The sequence below is a fragment of the Doryrhamphus excisus genome, chromosome 1 (genome assembly GCF_030265055.1).
Source record: "Doryrhamphus excisus isolate RoL2022-K1 chromosome 1, RoL_Dexc_1.0, whole genome shotgun sequence".
NCBI classification, from domain to species: Eukaryota; Metazoa; Chordata; class Actinopteri; order Syngnathiformes; family Syngnathidae; genus Doryrhamphus; species Doryrhamphus excisus.
The window spans coordinates 5,092,920-5,107,757 of NC_080466.1; the positions used below are offsets into that span (position 1 = coordinate 5,092,920).

General features: G+C 39.3%; 1 protein-coding gene across 4 annotated transcripts; it reads right to left on the reverse strand.

Annotated features, from left to right (window-relative positions):
- Positions 1–116: 116 nt before the first annotated feature.
- Positions 117–14,611, reverse strand: caly (calcyon neuron-specific vesicular protein). Of its 4 annotated transcripts, none has more exons than XM_058082529.1 (8): positions 14,423–14,611; positions 13,688–13,777; positions 13,377–13,439; positions 10,078–10,253; positions 7,620–7,772; positions 7,299–7,418; positions 5,511–5,624; positions 117–4,244 (listed from the first exon to the last, which is right to left on the reverse strand). In XM_058082529.1, the coding sequence occupies exons 5-8, from the start codon at positions 7,746–7,748 to the stop codon at positions 3,999–4,001; spliced, it is 609 nt and encodes a 202-aa protein (XP_057938512.1). In that variant the 5' UTR covers positions 7,749–7,772; positions 10,078–10,253; positions 13,377–13,439; positions 13,688–13,777; positions 14,423–14,611; the 3' UTR covers positions 117–3,998. The 4 variants fall into 4 exon arrangements, with proteins under 4 accessions (XP_057938512.1, XP_057938502.1, XP_057938527.1 ...); XM_058082519.1 differs by having other exon boundaries at positions 13,373–13,439; XM_058082544.1 differs by lacking the exon at positions 13,688–13,777.
- Positions 14,612–14,838: the final 227 nt, after the last annotated feature.

Sequence of the window (14,838 nt, forward strand, 5' to 3'; positions counted from 1 at the left end):
TAGATCATAGTTGAGTAGCTCATAATCATGTTCACACTGTGCGATGAAACAGACATTGATTCATGGCTACAACCAGTCGGTTGTTTTTATTTTTAGAGTTAGCATGCAGACTGTTCAGATAGAGATACTTTATTGATCCTTTGCAGGAAATGACTTTTCTACAGTAGCCACATTTACACAGTGGATTGCTAATAAGAATACACTAAAAACAAAAAAACATTAAAGTGAAAAAGAAAAGAAAAATGTACATAAAATACATTGCATGCAATAAAAATAAACACAACCTCCTTTGTACATTATGTATTATCACGACTTGTGTATCAAAGTGTACAGCATAAATGTAAATGTGCAGGGTGGAAATATGCTACTGCAGTATCTCATCTGTAAACAGGCACACGTATAGTCGCGCCTCACAACATCACAGTTCAAATTTTGCAATCATGGTTTTTCAAATACATATGTGCCATACTTAAATATGGCCTATTAGTCAAAAATTTATATATTTATGCAAATTTGACATACTTTTTTGCTGAATCTAAGCATTTTCAAGCATGAAAAAGGCTAAAATATGAAACACGCCATTCAGAAGATGGGTTCAAAGATGCAATGTAATATTCCATATTGGTCACTAGGTGTCAGTATTATTCCTGTAATGTTTAGCGCACACAAGCACCAGACTTAATTGTTATAACAACAAACGTTTATTGGAGGCTTGAATCATCTCACAACATGCACAATAATAATGATGATGATAATGATGATAATAACTATGATAACCCATTCTTTTTCTACTCATACCATAATCATCCTAATAATAATGTTCAGAATAATAACACTATACTATTGCTGACATAATCCACTACAGCTAAAACTGAACCCTCCCCATCATTTCCGGGACACTTTTATTGCAACACACACAAGCACAAGTCTTATTCATGTCTTAGATGGCTTACTTTCTTTGATTATGTCTACTATGTTGGCTAATATGAACATAAAGGTGACAGGAAGGGCGTCATTTCATGTCTAGAGGGCTCTAATAATGTTAAAACTGTATTTACAAGGTCATAAACAGGTTTTCCATGCTATAAGTGCAAAAATATTTCATTTATCAGCATTGAATCTGACTAAATTCACTTATTATGGTCAGGTCTGGAACCAAACAACCGTGATAAATGAGGGATGACTTCAATAGGCGAATGCTAATGACCTACAGAAACAATAAGTATCTCTGCAACCACCGTTTTTGTGCATATTTCTGGATTATATTGTATGTATAGGTATTTTATATCGCTTTTGTATATAGTTTAGTTTTTAGTTTTCCTATATTGTTATTGCATAGTGTAAATGCACCTGGCATATTTTAAATAGTTTGATGTTCAGTGTTGTTGTAAATGTATTACTATATTTATTAACATGTTTACAGGATTCTTATTTTCTGGTAAGGAGCCTATCCCAGCTGTCTTCGGGCGAGAGGCGGGGTACACCCTGGACTGGTCGCCAGCCAATCACAGGGCACATATAGACAAACAACCATTCACACTCACATTCATACCTATGGACAATTTGGAGTCCCCAATTAACCTAACATGTTTTTGGAATGTGGGAAGAAACCAGAATACCCGGAGAAAACCCACGCATGCACGTGGAGAACATGCAAACTCCACACAGAGAATCGAACCCAGGTCTTCCCGATCTCCAGACTGTGTGGCCTACATTCCACCGTGCGGCCCTAAATATTATTATGACCACTAAAATATGTTTTGCCGCAGCAGTGGTGGCAGGAGGTAAAGTAGGTCATCCAGAAACTGGAAGGTTGGTGGTTCAATCTTTGCTCACTCCAACCAGCCACTGTTGTCGTGTCCCTGGGCAAGACACTTCACATACCTTTCCTCCTGTTGCCAAGACGGGTGTATGAATGTGAATAAATGTTTGAGCGTTGTGGTGGGAGAGGCCATGGGGGGAATTGGCAGCCATGTTCCTGTCAGACTACCCCAGGGCAGCTGTGGCTACAGATGAAGCGCTTTGGGTGCCTTGAAAAGCGCCATATAAAATTAAATTCATTATTATTATTATTATTATTATTATTATTATTATTATTATTATTATTATTATTATTATTATTATTATTATTATTATTATTATTATTATTATTATTATAGGTACTTCACATAATTTTACATGAGAACCTGTAATATGAAATGTCATTCTTTGCTTGACTTTGAAGAATATATGCAAAGGATGATAAAATTCTTTGCATCAGCGCAGACTCCATTCACACGTCAACAACAGCTGAGTTAAGGAATTTGGATTCCAAGGGTATTAAAGTTGGCACAGCGCTATGGGCCACTTGGGACAAATTAAAAGCCAACCTGTTATTTTACTGTTCAGATGTGTAGATACTATTAAAAAAATGGAGGTGGCAGATTTACGTTAAGGTATTACAAGGTATTTTTGGCAAATGTTCTAAATTGTAGGATCTTTAAATTACCCCATAGATTGTTTTTCTTGCTTGTTTTATATTATAATATCAGAAAAGAGGAAAAATAAAACTAGATTTACTTCTTCACCTCTCAATGACCCGGGTTAGGCTACTGTTATCCAGTAATAATCAAGTTTTGGTGACAGCTGGCTTTGGCTCAGGCCACCCACTTTGCTAGAAGGATTAAGAAGGATTAAAATGCATGCAAGAAAGTTGTCCCGTTTTGTTTTGTTGTCTGGTTTTATATTGTTGTTTCAACTATTTTGGGTCTCCCCTCGATCCCTAACTTCCTGCACCATTTTCATGAGTATTCCTATTTTTCCTGCTCCCCCACAGCTTGTGGTTGCAGCATCGTACTCTCACCTCTAACCTTGTAAGCGTCCAGTGGGCCACCCTATAGTGTGTTTGTCCATTGCATTGTTATTCCTTTACAGGCGGTGATTTTGTGTTTTTTCTATGAAGTCCTTGCTTCCTGAGCCAAGTCTATCTAATAAAGACTCCAAATTGCTCTTAACTGGTGTCTGTCGCCGCATCCTGGTATCCACCCCTATCAGAACCTATACAAAAGTGTTATGTTATGAATGTTATTTTTAACATCTGTAATATTTTACTTTAAAATGTCAGCAACAAAAAATAAAAATTGATCTAGAACCTGATGCATTCATCAAAAAAGTGGCATCTGGTTCCCGACCCATTGGTTCACTACCGTCGTTATAAGTAGATTGAAGTGAAAACATGACTGATTTAAAAAAAAAAAGGTCAGCGCATTAATTTGCGTTCAGATGGTGACATCAGAGCAGATGGATGTGATGTAAGGACAAGCTGTGCTGTGATTTCACACTCCTCCGACACAAAGACATAACCACCGCTTCAAATACAGAATTAAGATGGTAAAGACACTTTAATAACAACCAATGGATATTAATAATCAGCTGATGTCTGTTTAAAAGTGTTCGTACCTTCACTATACATTCAAAATCAATGTATGGACGCTAGATATGCTATGTTACATACAAATAGTACGTTAATTCTGTAAAAAGAACACACGACAGTGGAACAGTGCAGATAAGAGGTGCTACCTCATATACTGTACATTCATATTCATCCAACGATGGGAATGAGTGTTACATTATGAATCAGTGTATTTATAATAAATTAAGCAATTCTTCTTGTTTGGATGTTTTCACACTCACATTTTTAATAACATGTTACAGGATATATTTTTAAGCTTGAATGGTAGCTGTAAGAGCAAGTGCTAATGAGAACACACACACACATACTGTACGCAAATGTGCATACATGCACCCATGTGTGTGTGTGTGTGTGGTGTGATGTATATACTGTATGTGTGTGGAATAGCCGAGTTTAGTCACGACATTTTCCAACACTTGGAAAACATTCCTGCCTTAGACCACAGCCGCTATCATACACACACACAATATGATTATGGTCTGCAATGAAGTATGACCGACCACCTGCACATGAACATACATGAAGCAACAATAAGCATGTCATCTTTTTACTCATCTCCCACGAGTTCACCTTTGCCTTGCTGATGGCTTTCTTCTTTGGCTCTGTCGGGTTCCTTCAGAGCTCTGATGACCGGTAACCACGGCGATGGCAGCCCAGGTCCTGTTCTTTTGACCTGGTTGAGGCGGCTGAGGGCTGCGTACAGCCCAGAGTTGGTGCCGCCTTGGATGTCTGATGGGTTCTGCTGCTCGGCGGCGGAGAACATCTCCAGAGCGGCCGGAGTGCAGTGCCTCTGCTGTTCCCACAGAAAGAACAGATGCACACAGTCACTCGGAATCATCATGGAATTTTGTAATGAATAAATAAAATAGAGTTTGTGATAATGAAAGCAACAGTTTCAGAGGTGCTTGATTAAATTCATCATTCATTCATTCATTTTCTACCGCTTTTTCCTCACGAGGGTCGCGGGGGTGCTGGAGCCTATCCCAGCTGTCTTTTGGGTGAGAGGCGGGGCACACCCTGGACTGGTCGCCAGCCAATCACAGGGCACATATAGACAAACAACCATTCACACTCACATTCATACCTATGGACAATTTGGAGTCGCCAATTAACCTAGCATGTTTTTGGAATGTGGGAGGAAACCGGATTACCCGGAGAAAACCCACACGAGAACATGCAAACTCCACACAGAGATGGCCAAGGGTGGAATTGAACCCTGGTCTACTAGCTGTGATGTCTGCGCGCTAACCACTAGACCGCCGTGCCGCCATTAAATTCATCAATTAAAAAAAAAAAATAGCCAATTGCACATGACCTCAGCACTCTTCGCACCAAAAGACCAACTCTGGGCTTATGCTTTGCTTTTTCTTTGACTATGCATTATTATTATTATGGACTTTTTAATATCCCTCAGGTGAAGTGAAGCAGACTTCATATTTGCTATTTATATTTAAAGAAAAACACTTTGGTTTACCTTCTACCTGACATCTTACAGCTGCTATCATGACATCCCAAAAGCACAGCAGTGACTGTGCTGACATCTATCCTCCATCCTTACCCTTCTTTTCATGTCTCCAGCGACACATTAGCTGGAAAAAAAAATGCCAAAAGCAACTGTATCTGCCAAAAACTTCAAAGGTTCCCCTTCCCTCTTCCCTTGCTGCCCCCTCACAGTTAAGCCTTTAATCACAGTTTAGTCACGCTCAGCCCTAATTAAAGACCCCTCCGATTCACAGACGGGAGTCCCGACCACTGCCTCACCAGAAACTACGCTCTCGCTCCCACCCCTCCCTCTTATTTTCTCCCGTGAGACAGATTCTTTAACCAACATGCGTGGCGGCGCTGCCTTGGTACATGATGTCCCGAGGTGTCGTTAAGAGTAATGACTTTCGAGCGCCAGTGTTGAGAAAATTCGACTCAAGTGACGGATGTGAGGGTGTGGCGGGAAACAAAGTCCCAAATGAGCCGCATTCTACACACTGTGTGAACCCTGCGGGTGTGTGTTGCTGCCATAAAGTCTACCTTGCAGTGGGCAACTTAATAAAATACTAGAGTGTACCTGAAGGATGAACCCCTCTGGGCAGGTGAGACGGTTGTACCACATGGCTTTGTACATGAGCAGAAGGAGCAGGCTAGTCAGGAAGGCCAACATGATGAGGATCAGACCTGTTATCTGAGGAACACAAACAATTTAATGCATTGTAGATACCTACTGTCAAACAACACGTAGCCTGGACAAATTTGGCTAAGAATTATTGACTTAGTGCATTTTTATTTGTGGAAATTGCACATTTCATGTCAGGAAATGACGAAAAAAAAAAAGCCTGATGCCTTTGGCATCGTTTAACCCGAGAATACTACATTCTAACTACATTTACAAGTCAGAAAAGTGGGAAAAACATAATAGGTCCTCTTTAACACAACAGTACACATAACTGCCAGGTTGCGGCTCCTCTGAAAGCGACAATAATAACCAGGCAGTGCAGTGGTGTTATTATTGGGATGGAAAGGTTAGTAGTGTTTTGTTTTGTTTTTTATTGCAGTTTCATTTAATTCTTATATTTAGTTTATTATTTTTGAACATGGAATTCTTACCAAAAGTAAGAAAATCTTCACTCACTAAATGTACTGCAAAAAAAAGTCAGTAAGGAGAATTCATAATGCCGCCTACAGAGAACATACTAACTCTTTATTTCTAAAATCACAAATACTTAAACTTGCTGATATAGTTAATCTTCAAACAGCTAAAATAATGTATAATATATATATATATATATATATATATATATATATATATATATATATATATATATATATATATATATATATATATATATATATATATATATATATATATATATATATATATATGTTCAAATGAAATAAAACCATTACCATTACCAAAATAATCTAATGAATATGAACTGTGTTATAATAGGTAATTTTCCTGCATCATTTGAAGACACTTAACTTATTAGGTTATAAGTAATTTTAAACAGTACTGTACGTTCATTGAACTGTGTTTACTCCAATCAGGGCACCGATCACTGTCACTTATACTGCTACCTTTAAAAACTAGTAAAAAATGTAACATATACTTTAAAATAGCCACAGACTTGAACCATTCTCCAAGAGGATTGAATGATGCATTCACGCTATAGACTATGATTCATTGCCATTGTTGTTTTTATTGCCCCTGAAGCATTAATCATGCTTCTGGTAATGAGAAAACGTCAGTACTGTATACTGTTCATATTATTAAAGTGTTTGCTGGATTTGAGGACAAAACAGGGTAATATTAATTAGACTTTAGTTCAGACATCCGTCCTAGAGGCCACTGTCATTCTTCTTCTTCTCATAACCTACAAAGCCCTCCATGATCTGACCCCCCCATATCTCACAGACCTGCTCCATCCACACAATCCCCCGCGTCCCCTTCGCTCCTCAGACTCCAACCTCCTGGCACTCCCCTGTAAGACCAAGCTCCAAACCTGGGGAGACAGAGCCTTCTGCATCGCTGCTCTCACCCTCTGGAACTCTTTGCCCCATTCACTCTGTGCTTGCCCTGACCATCCCAGTTTCATGATGGTCAAAAAACAACTAAAAACCCACCCTTTTAAATCTGTATTTAATATCTAACTTTTTATATCTGACTGCTGTGCCCCGCCCCGCTTTTTCTCATGCTTTAACTGTGTATTAACCAATGAATGTTGTATTTTTATGTGTCTTTTACTCTGTTTACTTGCTTTTATTCAACTCCATTCTTCTGTAAAGTGTCTTTGAGTATTTTGAAAAGCGCTATACAAATACAATTTATTATTATTATTATTAAGAATTTGTCTTGTACCTTGGCTCTGTCTGAGACATCTTTGTAAAAGCTGATGTTCAGCTTCTCGATGTTGGGCATAAACAACTTCTTCTTCTTTGGCTGCTGCTGCCGGTAATGGGTGGACGTCTTTACGGTGACCTGTGTCAAAACAAAATATGCAGTACCCCTTGTTTTTAGTATATGCTTTATTCATATTTACCATTTTCGTAAAATTGAATAGTAACTAAGAGAAGGTTGCAGCCACAGCTGCAAAAGGCAATATGTTGAGATAAGCAGCGTGCTGTGGTCATTGTGTAATATTACCATCACAGAAAAGCAACCCTAACAACGCTTCCTTACCTTGTCTGCAAATGACTGCTGGAGCTGGCTGACCTCCAGGGGTGTGATGAGGGGGATGTTATCAAAGCCATCATCTGCAGACGGCTGTTTCTCCATCTTATCAGACAGATTGCTGCCCAGCTTCACCATGACTGCACAGCTGCTTGAACACGGCTATAAGTCGGGGACAGTAAACTCACATTCAGTATGACAGCGAGTTACAGGGCATTGATGAGGGAACAGGTAAAGTCATATCGTCAGTTCATATATTGCTTGATGAATATTGAGAATTGTGGAAATGATCAATGCTATGTTTTTAAGCAATCTAAGATTTTAGCTTCAGCATGTTTGATTGTGTGATCATGTGTCCATCCCTGTGTGACAGCAATTTCAATGGCTTTGTGTATTATTAACATTGTTAAGTTGAAACGTTTTAAAGTATTTTTATTGTGCAAGGTGGCAATTCCATTGATGAAATGGAATTATTATGCACACAAATATACTTTCACTGTAGGTTTTGATCTTCCAGAAACGTATATTATGTGTTGGATATCACCAACAAGCAAGGATATAAGTCTGAAGCAGAAAAACAGCCCCAGACCATTACACTACCACCACCATATTTTACTGTTGGTATGATCATCTTTTTATGAAATTAGGTGTTGCTTTTTGCCACATGTAATGGGACACACATTCCAAAAAGATTATTATTTTTCCCCAAAGGTCTTGGGGATCACCCAGGACCTGTTGACGTTTTCTGGCAAAATTCAGATGAGCCTTAATGTTCTTGTTTTTCTGCAGTGGTTTTCATCTTGGAACTCTGCAATGCTTGCCGTTTTTTTCCCCAGTGTCTTCCTTATGGTGGAGTCATGAACACTGACCTTAACTGAGGCAAGTAAGGCCTGTAGGTCTTTGGATGTTTTTGCGGGGTCTTTTGTGACCTCTTGGATGAGTCGTCCTTGCGCTCTGGGGTCATTTTTGTTGGCCTGCCACTCCTGGGAAGATTCACCACTATTCCATATTTTCGGCATTTGCTGATAATCACTCTCACTGTGGTTAGCTGGAGTCCCAAAGCTTTAGAAATGGCTTTGTATCCTGTTACAGTTTAAACTAATCTGTTATCGGGACGACAATCACTCTTTCACACAGAACCATGTAGGTTTGGACTTTTGTAAGATCACTTTAATACAAAGTTTCATTTTGCGTTCAATTGTGTTGTCATTGACTTCAATTTCAATTTGTTTGATGATCTGAAACATTTAAGTGTGACAAACGGGCAAAAAATAAGGAAGGGGCAATATGTATATTTTACTTATACAGCATGTATAAGTAAAAGGTGATGAGTCATATGAGTCATTCACACAGTATAATAATATACCAACACCTTCCTGTGGAAAAAAGACCCCCACTGGCTCCTTGCCGTCATGAGTCATTGGCGACATACAACACAGTACACACAGTAATTCTTCTATGTAGTACAAACTAACAGAAGAAAGATAACCTAATAATCTAACCAGAACAATCAGTATGGCATGTGTCATGATGAGTTAGATTACACGAGACACTAGTCTGGTCTAGTTCATCTCAAAGGTGTGTGAAGAGGTTGAGGTCATGGCTCTTAAACTTAGACCTTGTTTTGTACACTTGGGCACAGTCGTGCTGGAACTGGAAATAACCTTGCCCCAAACCGTCCCCATCAAGTTGGATGCATAGAATTCAAAATCAAAAGGAAATGAGGATTCTTTCTCAACTTCTGAATGAGAAACTGATTAAGAGGTGATTCAAAATAAAATCCATGTCGCCATGATGCCATCATTCAGGCAAAGAATCAAGTCTCCACTTCTCAAAGGAGGCACATTACTCAAGAACATGCAATGTTCTCTCTGTGTGGGTGGATTCGAACCCCCAGTGAGAGAGCAATGAATCATTGTGATTAGCATCTGTGATTAACAAATAAGCTGAGAGTCTCTTACACGGAGCATTCACACTTGAGATCTGAAAAAAAAAAAATCTGACAAATGGGAGAGCTGTAAATAGCTTCCATAAAATGCTAACATGGGAATAAGATTAAATGCCTGAGCGGTTCAACGCTGTCTAGACGTACAGTTAGACGCCAGTGTTAGTATGAATAGTGCGTTGCTTATGCCAATCAAGTTCAGGTTCACTGCCCGTGTGAATCTGAACTTGCTGCATTGGAACTGCAACAACAGAGGAGGCGCAGCCAGACAAAGCGCATCAATGCAACGACTTTTTAAATGACTTAAATCTGCTGGTCCCTCATCACTGCAGCTAGATCCAGTACCCATGAAGCTATTGTCATCAGCACAAAATCATCACGTCTGACCTGCAATAATACATTCAAACAAATGTATTTAAAATGACACTATCACCGACAGTGCTGTGATAATTCCACATCTATATTTGCCCGCTAATCCAATCTGCTGCAGCCTGAAGAGAAAACACGTGAGAATCAACTTACTGCGGTTTTCTCTGCTCTGCGGCCAACGGGAGATGATCACAAGCCAGTGATGCTGCCGGGCACTCGCTGTGAAAGATGGTTGCCGTGGTGATGTGTTGTGACTCTACTGCGCATGTCAGTCAGCCTGCAGAAGCTTCCGGAAGTTGAATGTGTTTTAATGCAGCTGTGAGTGTCATCTAATGGGGGGAGGAAATATTATGCAAGGTTCAGTATTCTAATAATTGGCAGCATTCTATTTACAGCTCAATTTAAAATACCCAAATTAAAGTTTAACATCTGCCCTTTTTGCAAAAACCATAATGAAATATATTGTGCTTATTTAACAAAAAACTGAGTAGCTCTAAGAACTACAGAACACTTTCTTTCTTTCTTTTTAATGAATTTCAGACATACATACTATGTTACATTATTGTTTCTCACATATACACTTACAATACAATACACTTACAATATCTATTTATATATATATATATATATATATATATATATATATACATGAGTGTGAATGATTGTTTGTCTATATGTGCCCTGTGATTGGCTGGCCACCAGTCCAGGGTGTACCCCGCCTCTCGCCCGAAGACAGCTGGGATAGGCTCTAGCACCCCCGCGACCCTCGTGAGGAAAAGCGGTAGAAAATGAATGAATGAATACTATGTTACATTATTGTTTCTCACATATACACTTACAAAACAATACAATTACAATATATATTTATATACCATGAGTGTGAATGATTGTTTGTCTATATGTGCCCTGTGATTGGCTGGCGACCAGTCCAGGGTGTACCCCGCCTCTCGCCCAAAGACAGCTGGGATAGGCTCCAGCACCCCCACGACCCTCGTAAGGAAAAGCGGAAGAAAATGAATGAATGAATGAATGAATATATATATATACAGTGAAGAAAATAAGTATTTGAACACCCTGCTATTTTGCTATTTCTCCCACTTAGAAATCATGGAGGGGTCTGAAATTTTCATCGTAGGTGCATGTCCACTGTGAGAGAGATAAACTAAAAAGAAAAATCCAGAAATCACAATGCATGATTTTTTTAACAATTTATTTGTGTGATACAGCTGCAAATAAGTATTTGAACACCTGTGTATCATCTAGAATTCTGACCCTGAAAGACCTGTTAGTCTGCCCATTAGAAGTCCACCTGCACTCCATGTATCATCCTGAATCAGATGCACCTGTTTGAGGTCGTTAGCTGCATAAAGACACCTGTCCACCCCATACAATCAGTAAGACTTTAACTTGTAACATGGCGAAGACCAAAGAGCTGTCCAAAGACACCAGAGACAAAATTGTACACCTCCACAAGGCTGGAAAGGGCTACGGAGCAATTACCAAGCAGCTTGGTGAAAAAAGGTCCACTGTTGGAGCTATCATTAGAAAATGGAAGAAGCTAAACATGACGGTCAATCTCAATCGGAGTGGAGCCCCATGCAAGATATCACCTCGTGGGGTCTCAATGATTCTAAGAAAGGTGAGGAATCAGCCCAGAACTACACGACAGGACTTGGTCAATGACCTGAAAAGAGCTGGGACCACCGTTTCCAAGGTTACTGTAGGTAATACACTAAGACGTCATGATGTGAAATCATGCATGGCACGAAAGGTTCCCCTGCTTAAACCAGCACATGTCAAGGCCCGTCTTAAGTTTGCATATGACCATTTGGATGATACAGAGGAGTCATGGGAGAAAGTTTTATGGTCAGATGAGACCAAAATAGAACTTTTTGGTCATAATTCCAATAAGCGTGTTTGGAGGAAGAAGAATGAAGAGTACAATCCGAAGAACACCATCCCTACTGTGAAGCATGGGGGTGGTAGCATCATGCTTTGGGGGTGTTTTTCTGCACATGGGACAGGACGAGTGCACTGCATTAAAGAGAGGATGACTGGGGCCGTGTATTGTGAGATTTTGGGGAACAACCTCCTTCCCTCTGTCAGAGCATTGAAGATGGGTCGTGGCTGGGTCTTCCAACACGACAACGACCCGAAGCACACAGCCAGGAAAACCAAGGAGTGGCTCCGTAAGAAGCATATCAAGGTTCTAGCATGGCCCAGCCAGTCTCCAGACCTGAACCCAATCGAAAATCTTTGGAGGGAGCTCAAACTCCGTGTTTCTCAGCGACAGCCCAGAAACCTGACTGATCTAGAGAAGATCTGTGTGGAGGAGTGGGCCAAGATCCCTCCTGCAGTGTGTGCAAACCTGGTGAAAAACTACAGGAAACGTTTGACCTCTGTAATAGCAAACAAAGGCTACTGTACCAAATATTAACATTCATTTTCTCAGGTGTTCAAATACTTATTAGCAGCTGTATCACACAAATAAATTGTTAAAAAAATCATGCATTGTGATTTCTGGATTTTTCTTTTTAGTTTATCTCTCTCACAGTGGACATGCACCTACGATGAAAATTTCAGACCCCTCCATGATTTCTAAGTGGGAGAAATAGCAAAATAGCAGGGTGTTCAAATACTTATTTTCTTCACTGTATATATATATATATATATATATATATATATATATATATATATATATATATATATATATACATACACACACATAACACCTCATTACTACACATGTCTGAAAAGGAGCAGGAAGAAGCAAAGCTTATTAAATCCTACCCCTTCTCCACGCCATAGCAGTTACCAATTCAATAAGTGATTTTTTCCATATATATGATCACAAAATCGGACACCCCAGCAAAACCCCAGGACATTGCCGAAGCACACCACCAACCCCGCCAGTCAACCCACCTGGCCCCGACCCCCCCTAGCCCGGGAATGCACCCACCTAGTGCAACAATGGACTTTCTTCAGTGTGCTGATGCCTTCTTCTCAATAACTGAACATCTCTCCTTTATCTTCTTCTGATCATGGTTGAGGTGCAATCTTACTACCAGCAGTATCCTTGTCTGTCAAGTCCTTTTTGTGCAAAGCAATAACTACACGTGTTTCCTTGCAGGTAACACGTTCAAAACAGCTTCCAGAGTGGGAAAATCTGCAAACACCAAACCACTATTTTCTATTTTCTAAAATATGATTCAGCAAATTATGAAATCATTTCAAAAAAGATGCAAGACCTATGCAATTTGTGTGCTCTACATGTTTTTTGAAAAAAAAAAAAAAAAAAACGTTGGCAAAAGGGTCAAAGGTTAGCAATCTGCGAGCTACTTGCGTTTGACCTGTGAATAGATATCATGTGACCTCAGTGAGCCGAGGAAGCTTCAAAGACACAAATGTTTGAATTTCAGTGACATACCACAAGGAACAGAACACTTACCCACCGTGATCAGGATCAGCTCAGTGGGAGACTGCGTGGAGGCGCTCCAGTGTATAAAGACGTACGTCTGCAAGAGAGAAAAAGCTTTAAGTACATGCAAGACAAGTTTAAGGGTGTGATGGCTTTGAGACGCTCGGCTGTAGATTTAGCTCAACCTTTTCATTTAGAGAAAGAGCCCATGCTGGTTCCCCTCATTGGCCATGCTCGGGTATATGAATTCATTAGTCCTTCGGGGAGCTCTCATCCAAAAATTTGCACTGAAGCGCCCCCCACCCCTGCCAAACCATCAATTGAGGCTACATTTATTATTTTGACCTTTTCTTGGTGGGGGTGTGAGACATCAAAGTGGGTCGTCTACTGGTTACTTTTTTCCAAGACCTTCCTCACAGTGTGAGGCCGGCAGTCCTGGTTATCAAGGGAAAAAAAAACACACACACACGTCATTCAAATGACAATTAGGCTGAACAACAAACATTGTCAAACCACAATCAAGATGTTGTTTTTTAATTTTTTTTCCCCTAAGAGTAATTTATTTTTTTCCGAAACATATTAATTTTAACATAAAAATAGTCAAATTCTCACAGTTTACCATATATATTTTATATTGTATTATTATATTATATATTGGCTGCAATTTACTGTTACACCACAGGCACGGCTACATAGGTCAAAAACGTTCTTCATATTCATATACAAAAAAAAAAAAAAAAAAAACATTTACTTTCTCTTTTGAGTCCAAACATTATGGCAGGGGTGTGGACCCTGGTACATTTTTTTTATTGTGCCTCTGCATATTAAAAAAAATAAAATTAAACAAGAAATAAAAAGAAAAAAAATACACTTTGTCACCTATAACCCAAAGCTGATGCAGGCTATTATTTTTAGATATTTGCAACTTGTTAGCATATCTGCTATAAAAAAAGTGCCCCCCGTATTGTTGCTTTTACCATTAAGCAGCACTTGCTGGGAAACATTTGAACGCCCCTGCATTATGGTAATTTGAAGCAGAACAATGGTGACTTTTAGAAGAGAAAAAAAGGGCTGACCTACCACAATGCTTTGTTTCTTTGTTTGTTTACAAATATTTCCGTGTACAGGAAAGTCTACGTTGTCATCCTGAAGTACACGTTTGCTAGTCATATTATCTAATTTTAATTAGAAAATACTTGCTTTCAAATACCCTTTGGCATTATTAAATTAGAATGTATACATTATGAAAACATCTCCGTCATTGCTGGTACCCCACAAATTATATTAGTATGTGAAACTCAAGTTAACTCGTTATTTTACTCTTCTCTTCGTCAAGCGTTGATTTCATCAACGATTTACCAACAGCGCCATCAAGCGTGGAGTAGGCGACATAGCAACCACACAACACATTGGAGGCTGTGCAGTTTTTGACGAGACTATTTTACGTGAATAGTATTACGAAATTCAATATATGCAGTTAAAACATCTTAACTCTA

Excerpts from the sequence above, each read along its gene's own strand:
- caly (XM_058082544.1), bottom strand. The coding sequence starts at position 7,748 with ATGGTGAAGCTGGGCAGCAATCTGTCTGATAAGATGGAGAAACAGCCG. Across the intron at positions 5,625-7,298 it reads ATGTCTCAGACAGAGCCAAG|ATAACAGGTCTGATCCTCAT; the intron begins GTACAAGACAAA and ends TGTGTTCCTCAG. Across the intron at positions 4,245-5,510 it reads CAGAGGGGTTCATCCTTCAG|CAGAGGCACTGCACTCCGGC; the intron begins GTACACTCTAGT and ends CTGTGGGAACAG.